This window comes from Amblyomma americanum, chromosome 2 (assembly GCF_052857255.1).
Source record: "Amblyomma americanum isolate KBUSLIRL-KWMA chromosome 2, ASM5285725v1, whole genome shotgun sequence".
Taxonomy (NCBI): domain Eukaryota; kingdom Metazoa; phylum Arthropoda; class Arachnida; order Ixodida; family Ixodidae; genus Amblyomma; species Amblyomma americanum.
The window spans coordinates 82,327,727-82,343,077 of record NC_135498.1 but is presented as its reverse complement, the minus strand read 5'-3'; the positions used below and the strand labels follow the sequence as shown (position 1 = coordinate 82,343,077).

General features: G+C 43.9%; 1 protein-coding gene across 3 annotated transcripts; it reads left to right on the top strand.

Annotated features, from left to right (window-relative positions):
• Positions 1-1,129: 1,129 nt before the first annotated feature.
• LOC144118735 (uncharacterized) lies at positions 1,130-13,976 on the top strand. 3 transcript variants are annotated; one of them, XR_013312118.1, is made up of 4 exons: positions 1,130-5,210; positions 7,878-8,034; positions 9,313-9,470; positions 13,783-13,976. XR_013312118.1 is itself a non-coding variant. In XM_077651578.1 (3 exons), the coding sequence occupies exons 1-3, from the start codon at positions 5,111-5,113 to the stop codon at positions 13,877-13,879; spliced, it is 354 nt and encodes a 117-aa protein (XP_077507704.1). In that variant the 5' UTR covers positions 4,970-5,110; the 3' UTR covers positions 13,880-13,976. The 3 variants fall into 3 exon arrangements, 1 of the variants encoding a protein (XP_077507704.1); XR_013312119.1 differs by having other exon boundaries at positions 4,964-5,210; positions 13,788-13,976; XM_077651578.1 differs by lacking the exon at positions 9,313-9,470 and having other exon boundaries at positions 4,970-5,210.
• The last annotated feature ends 1,375 nt before the right edge of the window (positions 13,977-15,351 follow it).

Genomic DNA, 15,351 nt, shown 5'->3' with positions numbered 1-15,351 from the left:
AAGCTTGACAGCTTCTCGTCTGTGGCCTCTCACTGTATAACGAAAGTAAAAACAGCACTAATTTTTACACAAACCACACAAAGAACAGACAGGACGGGCGCTGTCCTGTCTGTTCTTTGTGTTGTTTATGTAAAAATTAGCGCTGTTTTTACTTTTGTTACACAATGTTACACCAACTAGTCCAGCAAGAGGTACTGTTAAATGAACTTTTCACTGTAGTTGCAATATTTTTACTGCCTCTAGATCTGAGTGGAAAATAAGCACCGTCTACTGCAAACTACTTCAAGGTCTGTTGAATTATAGCCTGTGCACAAAAAAGCTAAAAGTGCTAAATGGAAAAAGGTGAATGTTCACCATAAATTGTTACCTCTGTGATTATCTTGGTCAGTTCTGATTTTTTTTTTTGCCATTTCACTTGCTTGGTGATGACACTGTGCAAGTTCAGTGAATATACTTGCTCTGTTACACTTACAGGAAATTAAGAGCTTGTAGTGACCTGTTTGACTCAGCCTTTCGGCATGCTACCTGATATCATAGTTTAACAAAGCTTGAAAGAAACTGCATATACTATGGACACCAGATGTTTGCTTGCGTCTTTTTTCAAATGCCTTAGACATTAATGTGCAGGCGCGGACAGAAGTAAACGAAGCGCGCCGCACAAGAAAGAACTGCTTTTCAGCGCCGCCTAGCAAAACTACGCGTAAGCTCAAAATCGCGACACGCATATGCAGGCCCCCTACCAGCGCAACCCTCTCATTGCTCCGCTCGCCTCGTATTCGGCCGTAGTCAGGGTCACGCTGATGATGGTTATGATCGGATGGTTGCGCCCTTAGTAGCGAGCGGGCATTTCGGAGCGCACAGACCGCTGCCTTGATGCCAAAAATCCCGCGGGGGCGACGCTATCATTATGTCGTTTCATCTGTGACAGCTGTGGCGCGTTTCCATTGCAAATAGCGCGCGTCCTTCGAACTTTAGTTGCTTCTGGGATTCATTTTCATCTCGCTATAGACCAAATAAACTCAAAAGCACTCGATCCACCACCGTAGTTTCGGGATCATTTATACAGTTACCGTTCATTTTCGGCTTGCTCCTACGAGGAACCGACGGAGCGGCAAAGCATGTGCCCTGTGTGTCTGTACTGCACCACAGTGCTCCTGCATTGGAACCTCGTTTAGGAGGTCAGCTTAAAAGGAGATGAAACCGCCGCTCTTGGCGCTTTTTGCAGCGCGATCCAGCGTCTCAAGGATAGTGACTGCTTCCAAATGTGCTGGATGCAGCTGTTGGGTTTCCACACCTATATTCTCAAACAGACCAATGTCTATATGTAACCGGTAGCTGTGAAGTAATACAGCTCGCACAGAAGAGTTTGGATCACTTGCTGGGTTCTGTCGTGGCTCATACTCTGATAGTGGGCGATCACGGATACTTATATGCCGAATTTCGCACGCGGGGCACGCAACAGTGACGCACTGCTGCCGCGGCATTCATGTGGGTGAGACAGCGGGTGCTTGTAGTCATCCTAAGATCCAAAGGTGCATGCAAAGTGATTACCATGAGCTCTGCTCCGCACATGTCAGCGCGATACGCAGCGCACTGTCTCAGTGGTGATAAGAGCAGGATCCAGTGTAGGGGCAATTTGTTTCGGGGGAGACAGGCAGGGTGCATGCACTAGTGCTGCGTCAGCGCCTGGTAGGAACAAGGCGAATCATCAGTGATAACTGTAGAAAATTAACACAAAACTGCGGCAGTATGCCGAGTGTTTTGAGCGCGTTTGCTTGCAAGTGAGACGCAGCAGAGTCCCAGCGGCAGCAAAAGTTCGAAACATGCGGGTTGTTTGCGGCGCAAACACGCCTCCAGCTGTCTCAAACGAAGCGGCTTAATGGTAGAGCCGTCCCCGCGCAATTTGCCTTATCAAGACAGCGGTCTTTGTTTTCCGAAATGTTCGCTAGCTACACAGAGCACGACCATCCAATCATGATCATCATCAGCAAGACACAGACGCCGGACGAATGCGAGGCAAGCGGAGCATTGAGAGGGTCGCGCCGGAAGCGGGCCTGCACATGCGCGTGGCGATTTCCAGCTCTCGTCTGGTTTGGCTAGGCGGCGCTGACACGCAGTTCTTGTGCGGCACGCTCTGTTTACTTCTGTCCGCACCTGTACATGGACCACCCCGTGATATTTGCTCTATGACTGGTAAATAATTTTTAATTGTCTTTCTCCTTGTTGTTTCAGTATTATCAACCGAACGATGGTTGCGACGTGTAGTTGGTTTTCAGGTCACGGCAAAAGCAAGAAAACTGGTAATATAACTGCTACTATTGCATTTGTTGTCATTCCAGCTTTTGAAACAGGCTGTTTTAGGTGTTGTAGTGAATTAAAACTGCATATCAACATTTATATTGTAGCCTTTTCCATGCCTCAGCAGACCTAAAGGCCAACTAGGCATCACAGCCATCATTTGGCTGATCAAGTCTAAACAACATCAGAGAAGGAAATGGAATTATAAATTATTTAATGATAGGCAAATACCATTTGGGGATTCATGTATTCTAATGTCTAATGCAGCGTTTAAAAAAATATGTGACGAAAGTTATGTTTTTATAGTCCTTGAAACTTATTTTTTAGGTGTTGTCTATTTCACTTTTCTCAATTTGCAGAGGTAGCAGTGTTCAGTACTGCTTACCTTCTTTTTGTTGTTCTCTGTTCATTCATTGGTTGGGCCCTGTTTTCCTGTGTTATTTGTTCTGTAATCGCATAGTGCATCCCTTCTTTTTTGTTTGTGCACCACTTCTGTTCAGTGTTTTTTTTGTGGTAGGCTTCATGACAGCTGGCAGCTTTCCTTTCATTTTTGCCTTCTCCTCTGACGGCGCTCATGGTACTAGACAAAATATAGTTTACAGAAAGGCTGAATTCTAAATTGTACATCATCATTAAGGTGCCCTCTTCCTTTTTAGCACATGCCATTAATGGTGATGCCTACTGTTGCCAAGAATCTTACATTGACACAAATTTGTTTCACAAGTGCAGGGCATGCTTTGCTCTCATGTAGAGTTTGTGCATTTACAGTGTATAGCTTGTACATTGTCTCTTGGTGACTGACACAGTGGCCTCATTGGTTGGCTTTTATATTATTATGAAGGTTAGAATTTGTTTTTCTCACTGCTGATGAGCTTTACAGGAGCTTATGATGCCTTCAATAGTCATGTCTTTTTTATTGCTTTAGTTAGGATACTGAGGCTCAAATGAGCGAGCATCTGAGACCAAAATACTAGTATAACTTCGTGCCGTTTGTCAGCTTTCTTTATGATGTGCATAACTGTTCAAGTAGGAAATAATTTCAGGTCTTAGTCGTCCTTCATTTTCTTTTGCTTTTCTGCCTTTATGCCAGATGTCAGATTTTGGAGGATAGTTTGTCACATCCTTCATCATTGAAGTAGGTAGCACAATGTACCAGCCGTGACAATTGGTCATTATAACTAAACACCCCACCTTCCCTTTATGAGCACACCAAAGCTGAGATCTGATGGCAACTTTGATGAGTATTTACACCTGAAGTTGTCTCGTTACAAGCATAATGTTACGGACCACTTTAAAATTTTCTTATGCTATTGGGTTCAAATCATGTTTTTGCTTGCTGTCAAACTCGCTCAACGGCACTTTCATTGTGAAAATTAGTACAACACTTGGAAATGGCAGCCAGGTCCTTCATTGAATGTGAGTGGTGCACACTGGAATCCTGCTCCAGCAGCAAATCATGTGGGTCATATTGGAGGTTGTGTTAAAAAGTAATGAAGCATAGATATGAAAATGGTGATACACAGTTATTACCAATTTGCGGCCCTTGACCAATTTCTGTCTTTTAAAGGCACTGTACTAAAAAGAAACTGAAGTGCACTGGAGCCGCTGGAAACCTTTTGTGTGAAGAAAAGGCATACTGACTGTGCTCATGACAATTTGATGATTGTGCAAAATTTCAAAATGACCATTTTACTACTTCTTTATGAATATGTACTCTCTAGTGTCACAGAAGGTGTAATGACAGAACTTGTCTCTAATTTTTTTTTGCACTTCAGTTTTGTATCTATTTATATTTTGTATTTCTTAGCATGAACACCACAGGCCATGCACTCCTTTATTACTTTGTATAAGGAAACAGTGGCAAGTCAAGTGTCTGCGTGTGGGCCCCTCGTTGAACACTATTCTAAGGCACTGAGTTGTTTGCCTTGGACTCAATAGTTGATGCGCTTCTAGCTGAAAAAATAAGTAATGTTTCATTCAATTTTGACTACAAGAACTTTGCTAACTAGGCAGCATGTTGAGGATACATTAGATTTACTGCAGGTCAACCGGCATTAGTGCCTTGCTTGACAAGGGCATGGGCAAGAACTGCAATTAGAAAATTGCCCTTAGCAGTCACTGCGTAGCCGCCGCCGTGGCTGAGTGGTTATGGCACTCGGCTGCTGGCCCGAAAGACGCGAATTCAATCCCGGCCGCGGCGGTCAAATTTCGATGAAGGCGAAATTCTTGAGGCCCGTGTACTGTGCGGTGTCAGAGCACTCTAAAGAACCCCAGGTGGTCGATACTTCTGGAGCCCTTCATTACGGTGTCTCTCATAGCCTGTGTCGCTTTGGGACGTTAAACCCATATAAACCAAACCAGTCACTGCGTGTTGATTTAAACACTGGCAGTGCTCCTACTATATTTATTTTCAGTATTTGCTACCACACATACTAATCTGCGATTTTCAAGGATGAAGTCAATTTCTTTTTAATAATTGTGCAGTTAAAGTTGCATGTTCTAAAATTCGAAGCAAGCAGTTGCCTTTTGTACTTCACACTCCTATCAGAACTCACCACTATTGCATGACACCATCAACATCAAGGTGCAAGTCTTGTGTTGGTAATAAACGAAATGGTTTCTACTTTCTTCTTTCAACAGGCGTTAAAGCATACTGCTGTTGTTGCTGTGAAGCGTAAAAATACAATTATTATCATATTCCTGGCTGCAAATATGGCTAAGAATTTTTATATGCGTGTTCTTTTTCCTTTAGGTGTATCTGAATTCAAGGCAGAGAAGGCAATGTATGACACCGTGAAGGGAATCCCAATGAATGCAGTATTTCACAAGAGAACTGCCATTCCCATCTGGTCAACAGAAGCAGTTGTACTATGCAGTTCCAGTGGCAAGTGCTCAGGAGGTGACAGCGGAAGGCAAGGAAAAGGTTCTCCACAAGGCTAAGCATAGAGGGCTGGGATAGTCGGTTCTGGGAAGAATGAGACATTCCAGCACACAAAAAATATGTCCGGTGTCCGTGGTGTCTATCCTCTTCGTTCGTGTATTTTTGTGCGCTGGAGTGTGAAAAATAGATGCACTGAGAGGTAATTGCTAGCTGTAGCTGGATTTATCTCAGGGGCATATATTCACTCCATCAGTGTATGTCAGAATTACGACTCAGGTTTGTTAGTGGTTTATAATATGAAAGCGCCAAACAAAGGATAATGCCAAACATACAAGACGTGATCAAATAATTGTAGATGTCTTCATGGGAAAGTTTATTTACAGGAGGTTAATTGATGGGTTTAGTTTGCTCGTGTGAGGATAAAAGCAGCCTAAAAGCCTAGGCTCTATGTTCAGTGCGGCAGTGCATAAACAGTGAAATTACTCATAATGAACAACTTTTAGTGAATATGTACTTCTCATGCCATGGAAACAGAAGATGGACGGTACTTAGCAGTCATTTGCCCTGAGGATTTTAGCTACTGAGGCCAAAGTGATGCTGATTCAGTATAGGCATTCGTGGGTGCCGCCACATATGCCATCGTCCATGAATCCTCTGGTTGCCTCTACTTAACGAAAATTTGTATGTTATAACTTGTAGCCATCACTGAAAGAATTTTGCATGAAAATAAGCTTGAATTGAATGCTAGCTGGCCTATTGTTTAACTGTCAGATGCATGATGGAAGTGACTGTTAGAGTCCACCATGTAGCCCATAATGAACCCCTGTTTGCCCTTACCTTCTCTGCTCTCTTGTCTAGCTGTTATGAATACAGTTTTACAAGTCACGTTCTAACTTCAGCTACTTCAGCTTGCATGTAAAAAGATTTTGGCTACTTTTTACTGAAGCATAGGTGTGCTTGAGCACTCTTTCGCTAGCTTTGCTGCATGCTTTGTAAAAATAGTTTGTAGCATTGAATATGACAAAGCATATCTTAGCCACTTTTTTTCACACTTAGCAGGGACGTCCCAGCGGGGCCTGTAAAGATGGCTCGAAGCGGTTGCAATATTTTGTTGCATACATGTTGGGAGGAATCATGCGACTAGTGAGTTACGTATATGTGTGGCAGTAAACATTGCTACTTTGGAAAAGGCGCCGGTCTGCCATACAATGTCAGCGAAGCTTAACGAACCCCACTTGGTCTAAACTAATTTTGAGCCCTGCACTGCAGTGTCCTGAAGCCATTATTGTTTTCTGCCTTGCTGTGAGAAGCGGATCTTGCAAGTGATCTGCCTGCTTAGAACCAGACAACTTGTTAAGCTTATTCACTTAACTCATAATCAACTCGGACATTTTTTATAACTGGAACACTAACGCTTTGATGCACCAAAAGAATTGCATCTCACTGGAAGACAGGGCGTGCTAGGCACTATAGTGGGCAATGCACAGTACGCAGAATCTAGTGTGGGTTTTGTATGTGTACAAGTGTCTGCAGGTACTCTGCAGTCAACTGCATCAGAGGCTCAGGATGTATATAGCAAGCTATACCTAAACAAAACTCATGTGCGCTCAGGCAGCTTTGGTTTTAATACATTCAGCAGGAAAAATCATCTGGCAGCTTTTTTTTTGCACTTCTGTTGGGGTTTTACCAGTGCCACAGTTCATGGCATCTTGTTTAAGATTTCCTTTCGAATCATTAACATTCCACCCTTGTCATTTTGTATGCGGCTTTCAGCTGAAAATAAATTTCAGCAGTCGGCTTTTTATGATTTGCTGCCACTTTTTTGGAAGAAATGAAGAGGAATGGTCTTCTAAATAGATGCAGCCAGCCATGCAGTGCTTTACAGTTCTGCACCCTGTGCGCATAAAGTCTAAATACATGGATTTTGGCACCCTGAAATATACTCGCATCAGATATTTTTTTTTAGTCGAACTACATCTTGTCTCCTTTTTGTGCCCATCTTTATGGGTATCTTGTAATCATTGCTGTAATTCCTTAATTTCTCTTTTTGTTTTCGGCAGCAGCAGAATTTCCATATCAATTTATTTCTCTTGGCTACCAAGTATTAGTATCTCTGAGCCTAGTTTTGAATCAAATTACCGGAGATGCTAGAGTGCTGTTGATTGTCTCAGAAAGCCTGACTGTGTTGGAAGGACTGTCATGCTCAATATCAGCTGCAATGCCAAAGTATGACAGGAATTCAGATTATGATGCAGGCGTACCCAACTGTATTGTAAATATATGCAGTTAGCTATGGATACAAAAGAAAAACACAGCGCAATAATTCACATTTTCCTTCACACAGCATGATGATGAACAGGGGCAAGGGAGGAGGGACCTCAAAGTGTTTTTCGGTGTCTTCCCCCTTGTCCATGTTCATCGTTGTACTGTATGAATGAAAGTGTGAAATACTTGCTCATGCAGATACTGATTTCAAGCAAATTAATGCAAGTGGGCTGCTTTATGTGAGTAGCATTGATTTACTATAAAGCAGAAGTCAGTTGACTTACTGTAGAGGCATTTCGAGTCGTATTGAATGTGTACTGTATGTTTGCATTACTGAGCTAAATTTAATAGCAGTATTTGCTGGTTGTCTTTGCACCGTGATTATAATAGTGTATTTCACACAAATTCGTGATTTTGTTCTGTTGTTCTTCAGGCATTGTGGCTACACAGCTGGAGTCAAGCTGCTATCAGGGAAATTCAACCTATTCGACTTTGCCAGAAAAGATGCACGCTATGATGCTAGGGGCCTCCATCTTGACTATACTGCCAGTTTTGTCTACCAATGAAGCTAAGGACGCTTTTGTTCAAATGTGAGCATTTTTTTTTCTTTACGATATGTGCTTGCTCTTCGGCAAGAACAGAAATGATGTGGTTATGTGCATGCTCCAGTGTACAATGTGGAAAATTATGACGCTGCGAGTGTGTGCCATACTATGCCTAACTGCGTGCAGGTGCCACCTGATGAAATGCTCGTGCCATCAAGGCCGGCGCAGCGAGATTGATGGATGTTAGTGCACCTGACTCGGCATCAGGAGTGCTTGCTGTTTTACACCATTTGGCATGCATTCGCTGGGATCTCTTAATTTTTCTCACGATAGTATGTCCAAACTCACAGCATCTCAATCAAGACATTCTACGGTATACCAACCACACCAAATCGAATGGTACATCGACCACACCAGGAAACTCCAAACGAAACCACACCAGAGCCGGTATTAGACAACCGGGTCACAGCACAGAAAACCAGACCAGAACGCACTAAAGCACACCACACTACGCCACATCAGGACCCGTGTCTGAAAATCCTGGTCTGGTTGGAACACCAGACATGGTCACACCAGAACCCATGTCTAAAAAAGCCAGTTTGGTGTAAACACCAGAAACGGGCTGGTGTTTTTTTCGACTGGGTATATGGCATTTCTTTCAATTGTGCCTATGAACTACTGGCAACGTATTGATTCCTTTCAATATAATTTTGATGCATAGTGTTTTGTTCAGCTGTAGGTTAATTTGAGCCCTCTACATATGGTGAGTCCACTTCAGATTAAGTTGGGACTTCGAAATTCCCTCATGTTGCATTTGGATTTGTAGACCTGAAAGCTTCATTTTGTACAAGTGTATTTGAAAGAGGATTTTCTGTATATAATATCTAGCCTACTACAAGAAATTAGCACAAGCATTAGCCTTGCTGTTCATAGTGGCAGCTGATGGATATGTTCTTACATCACTCATTTAGCTCCAGACTACAATTTTGCCATGGTTCAAGGTGGCCTTAAAGTAATGGCTTCACTTTTTCCCCCTTATCTTATTGTTTGGGAAGTGTATGCCATTGAGTCGTGCATAAAAGGAAGTTAATATGATGATGCAAAGGTGGGCATTTAGAAGACAACAGAGAATTCTGTTATCATTAAGCTGAGTCACACCACTGTGATCATAGGTCTCTGAGTCCTCTGTATTATCTTGTTCTACATCCTTCTGATTTTTTGTTGACTTGCGCATGGTTCCTCGAAGAGGGAGTTTTATGAATGGTTCAATGAATGGTTTTCATAGCATGGTTCACTTTGTATAATCTGTATAATCTATTTCAGATCAAAAAGCTAGCACTCATTGGGAGTGAGCCAGCTGATGAGGCTACAAAACTTATTATGAAGACTAGTGAAGACTCCTGTGGCCCTTATGTACACAATGAAGGGGCGGGGCGAAAAAGAAGCATTTAAGAACCTACGGCTGTACAGCGCAATTTTTGGTGAGTACACGTGAATCTTCTGAAGGTTATATACACTTTGTGAACACACCATCTAATTGCAGGAAAAAGCTACTTTCAATCTGCCTGGTGTGGTTTTCAGCACTTCCGTTATCAATTACTGAGTAGCCATTCAAATATAAAGGACTATAGGTACCAAATTCTTGCTTGTGCGTTTTTTTCTTTCAAACCATGCGTTAGACATTCTATACATGTACGACCACTAAATAATTTATTATTTAATAGCATAGTGGTGGTTCAAAAGTGCCAACACACACGGACCAAGAGACGAGACACACAAATCAGCACTGATCTTACAACTGATTTTTTTATTAGGGTGAAGCACATCATATATATACACACGGAAAAACAGCGCACATGTGCGATGTCAACAAGACTCCTAGTGCTAGTAAAAGGTAAAAACCGCTTTAAAAGCATGTGTGTATCTGCAGAACCGCTACCCACTATGTAGCATATTGACTTCTCGAAGCGATAATGTAACAGATGGCGTACTCACGCAGCCATTACTTTTTCTGATAATACGAAACGCCTCAGCTACTTCTCTAGTACGCTGGTCAGAATGAGCGAACAAGACATCAGTATCGTCAAAAGAATGGCGTACATTTGCACGTGAAACAATGCTTAGCTAGGTTAGTTTCTTTCTTAAAAAATTAGCGTGCTCCATAAGCCGCACGTTAACGCAGTGGCCAATCTGGCCTATGTAGGTAAGGACACAGAACAGGGATTTGATACACTACGCCAGTCTTACAGGGAACATATCTATTTTCATGATTTATATTGCAAGCATTTCTTCTGCGCCCTTCATGCTTTCTTTTAACTGCCGCCCACACTCTTTCTAGCTTGTTAGGTGCAGGGTACAGAACCTTTACCCTATGCTTGCTCCCCACTCTTTTTAATCCCTGTCTCGTAAACCTTGCGTCCTCCTCCCGCAGCCAATTTTCGAAAATTGCTGTTGTCATCCACGCTCTCCCATTTGCAGTGTAGGCCACAGGTAGATTTCAAATGCCCTTGAAGCAACGTGGGTGTCTCGATTTTCCTACCACCAGCAGCTTTAACTTTTCATTGCCTGCCATATTAGCCCCCACCAGCACGGTAATGCGCTCTTTGCTGCGCTTCCCACCTGTACAGGCTTCGCCTCTGTAGGCGAGAGTCTTCGATGGAAGCTCCTTGTAGAAGACGCCCATCTCGTCGACGTTGAATACGTCTCGTGGCTCATAGCTGTTTAAAATCTCCTGCAGCCGTCCGCGTTGCCAGTCAGCGCAGACTTCTCTATTCACTGCATTACTGTCTCCTGAAATGGTTTTGAAGACTAGACCATGGCGCTTTTTAAATCTGCTAAGCCATCCGTCGCTGACGCAGGAATTCTCAACCCCCATTTGCAGGGCTATCTCCCGTGCCTTTTGCTCCAAAATTGGTCCACTTATTGGAAAACTGGCACTCCGCGCACGCTTAAACCACAGAAAAAGAACCTTTTCAAGTTCTTCATATGGTGTCGTCCTCATACGCATCCGGTTGGAAGCGAAGGTCACAGACTTGACAGCTTCTTGAATGACGTCTTTGTATTTCATGATCCGCGAAAGCGTCAACTTCGGGATGTCGAACTTTTTCGCGACTTCTGTTTTTGAAAGGGAACTTTGCTCAAGCTCCTGCAGAATTTGTAACTTCTTTTCATGCGAGAGCGCTTTGTGCGGCCGCTTCTTAACGCTTTCCATTACGTCGACGCACCGACAACACCGATCGCACGTAGGCCTAACGCAGAACGACAACAAAAACAAAATTATCAAGCGACTTACTGGATTGGCTTGTCCCGGCTATAGCGTTGGCTGCGAAGAATTTGTTCATGGTTGCGAGACTGCCGCTGACATATGCGAGCACAAATACGCTCGGGAGGATTCCAAATTTTTAACTTTTGTGCCGTTTAGCCGAGGGTAACACGTTAGTGGTGTTCCAATTATCCGAAGAATTTTACTGCAGCAGATATACGAAACCAACCAAGTAACCCTGCTTAATTTTGTTTATCTGTAAGTTTAATTTAACAGAGTTTCGTTTATTGGGCGTCCACTGTAATTCTGAGGCAGTAGCGGATTTCCTCCGAAATGAGAGGCGGGCACTATGTGATGGTTTTAGCATAGATGTGGTTGATTTGTTTTATTCTCTTCCACACTTTGAACTAATTCAGTATGTTCAGCATTGTATTACGGATGAGAGCGATGAATGCGTGTTCCAAAATGTGTGTGGAATCCCACAGGATTCTTTCTTTAACTGTTATCTTACTACCTGAGTAACACGTTTGTTGAGTGGGATTGTCGTCTTTATATGCAAAAATCTGGTGTGTGCATAGGTGCCAAGGTAGCTCACATTCTCAGTAACATTTATCTAAGCAGGGTTGATATGAAAGTTGAGACTGATCTAGCCGGTTATTGCATATGCATTTTCTGTTATGTGGATGACGACCTGGTGCTGGCTAGGTCCGTGAATCCCGAATTTGGGTCAAATGTTCATAGTTTTGCACGTAATTGGTCGGAGCTGAGGTTCACACATGAAGTCTCTCAAGAAAGAGTCTTGCAGTTCATTAATTAAAATTCTCTTTCGAACCCAACCATGTCTGTTGGCAGTATTCCCCTAGAAGTGAAAAGTCTCTTTTGAATTACAGGTCCTTTCATTCAAAGCTTGCAAAAAGTGGCATCGTTACGGGATGCTTAGACATGGCAGTAAAGAAATCTTATCACAAAATGATGCTCAGTCTCTTAGCCCAAATAGACAGATGTAGGTAAGCTGGTTTCTGGGACTCAGTTCTCGTTTCAAGTGCAGACAGTCCTCCATGAGCTGAAATCGTCTGCAAGTACCTCGGGGCTGGAAAAGGGTTCGGAAGAAGGGAGAAGAAAGGTAGTGGGTTATGCCATATGTCCACAGGCTATCGCACCGGATTAAAAAGAGTGGGAAGCAAGCATGGGGCAAAGGTTCTGTTCCCTGCACCTAACAAGCTAGAGAGTGGGGGCGGCAGTTCAAAGAAAGCATCAAGGGCGCAGAAGAAATGCTTGCAACATAAATCATGAAAATAGATGGCGTAGAAGAGAAGACTGGCGTAGCGTATCAAATCCCTCAGTCCTGTGGCCTTACCAACATAGGTCGAATTGGCCGCTGCGTTAACGTGCGGCTCATGGAGCACGCTAATTCTTTAGGAAAGAAACTAACCTAGCTAAGCATTGTTTCACGTGCAAATGTACGCCATTTTTTGACGATACTGATGTCTTGTTCGCTCATTCTGACCAGCGCACTAGAGAAGTAGCTGAGGCGTTTCATATTATCAGAAAAAGTAATGGGTGCGTAAGTATGCCATCTGTTACATTATCGCTTCGTGAAATCAATATGCTACTTAGTGGGTAGTGGTTCTACAGATATTCACGTGCTTTTAAAGCAGTTTTTTCCTTGTACTAGCACTAGGAGTCTTGCTGACACTGCGCATGTGCGCTGTTTTTTCGTGTGTGTATATATGACGTGCTTCTTCCTAATAAAAAAAATCAGTTGTAAGATCAGCGGTGGTTTGTGTGTCTCGTCTCTTACATGGTCCGTGTGGGTTTGTGCTTTTGAACCACCAATATGGATCAACACCAACTAGCGCAATGTGCAGTTTTTCTGCAATTTAATTTCTTCTTGACGCTGTTTCGGTTTCATCAGTCAAACGATGACTGTGACATGTAGTTGGTGTTTAATTCACATGAGGCATAAAAAATCGGTTATATTATTGCCGACAGGTCATTTTTTGTCATTCGAGATCTTGGAAGAGGCTGGAATAAATGTCGTAGTCAATTAAAGCTACATATCAGTGATTGTATTAGTTTTTCTAGTTGCATCATGTGACCAAGACATCAACTTGACGACAGTCGGCGTTCGGTCGATGAAACCAAAACAGCATGAGAGAAGAAATTCGATTATAAATTATTTAGCGAGGTTGTAGGCAAGTTCTACCTGGTAATCCATGTATTTTATTATCTAACGCATCATTTGACAGAAGAAAGCACGCAATAAATTTAGGTGTCTATATTCCTTTAATGGCTCATGCACCTTTCGGTTATTCTTATTATGGATATTTATGTTTATTATGGTTACGGGTATTAACAGCAAACGAAATTTGCTGATATTTCAAGCATTGCACATTGTAGCATTGCATACGGCTGTGAAGCATTTCCTGAAAGATGTGACTATAATACTTTGGAAAGTGATTTTTATCCACCATACTGAATATCAATTCGATGTGTGTGTTTATTTGTTCACTTTTACATCTGCTATGCAGCGCAGAATCCCAACAGCCACCATGGAAGGCAACAACAGAGTGGCTGCCTTCGTGCTGGGGGCGAGAGACTGGGATGGTGGTCGGAAAGTTCGGATGAAGGGGGCGGACCCTTCACCCCAGTAATTGGGGCTTTGTATGCAAGAATGCCCAAAATGTCTTGCAAAAACAAATAAATAAATAAGAAGCATTCTTACTTGCATTGTAATTTCAGTAGTAACATGTACACAAAAAATACTGATGAAGTGAAGAAAGCCTCTCTGGGTTGGCAAGGTGGGCCTTAAGTCTAATTGGGTCGGTGGGCCCAAAGGTTGGTTTTATATGGGTTACCTTCGTTGACTTCCCGCAAGTTATCACCTAAGAAGCCCACTGGGACCAGAACAGCTAAACCACAGGGGCCCAGTACGGGCTTGCCCACGGGTGCCCAGTACGGGCTAGCCCACAGAGGCCCGACACGGGCCAGCCCACGGAGGCCCGACACGGGCCAGCCCACAAAGGCCCAACACGGGCCAGCCCACAAAGTCCCGACACGGGCCAGCCCACAAAGGCCCGGCACGGGCCAGCCCACGGTGGCCCGGCACGGGCTAGCTCACAGAGGCCCGGCACGGGCTAGCCCACGGAGGCCCGGCACGGGCTTGCCCAAGGGGATCCAGCGCGTAGCCTTGTGGGGCTATGCAGTAAGCCAACTGGGCAACCCTTGAGGGTCCCCCCTGATAATAATAATTGGTTTTGGGAGGAAAGGAAATGGCACAGTATCTGTCTCATATATCGTTGGACACCTGAACCGCGCCGTAAGGGAAGGGATAAAGGAGGGAGTGAAAGAAGAAAGGAAGAAGAGGTGCCGTAGTGGAGGGCTCCGGAATAATTTCGACCACCTGGGGATCTTTAACGTGCACTGACATCGCACAGCAAACGGGCGCCTTAGCGTTTTTCCTCCATAAAAACGCAGCCGCCGCGGTCGGGTTCGAACCCGGGAACTCCGGATCAGTAGTCGAGCGCCCTAACCACTGAGCCACCGCGGCGGGGTTCCCCCCTGATGCCGAGTTGCAAATCCCGCACATATCCCACGTCGGGCCCCTATGGGCAGCCCGTGCCGGGCCCACAAGGGCCCGCAGTTCAGAGCCCCATTTGTGCTACTGGGGGTAATTTGGAAACCCATCTTATCAGCCTTAAAAGGATTTGGGGTGCATACGCGTCATGTCGTCGTTTGTAAATATTAGAATAATTTTATTGCGTTTTCAAAGTTAGGCGAAGCTAAGAAATAAAATTCGTAGTTTTACCCCACTCTCCTCTATGTGACGTATAACGTCCCAAAGCTGCACACGGGTTACAAGGGGTGCCGTAAGGCTACGAATTAGTTTCGGCCACATGCACTGACACGACATAGTGTGTTGTTGCATATCGCCTCCATAGAATGCGGCCGCCGTGACCCGGATTCAATCCCGCGTCGATGGGCTCAGCATTTGAACGCCGTAGCCGCTAAGCCATCGTGGTGGGTCGAGCAGAAATTAGCTGTACGTCATTTATAGCATATAAATATATACTATATACTCATACAGTGTATACATGACG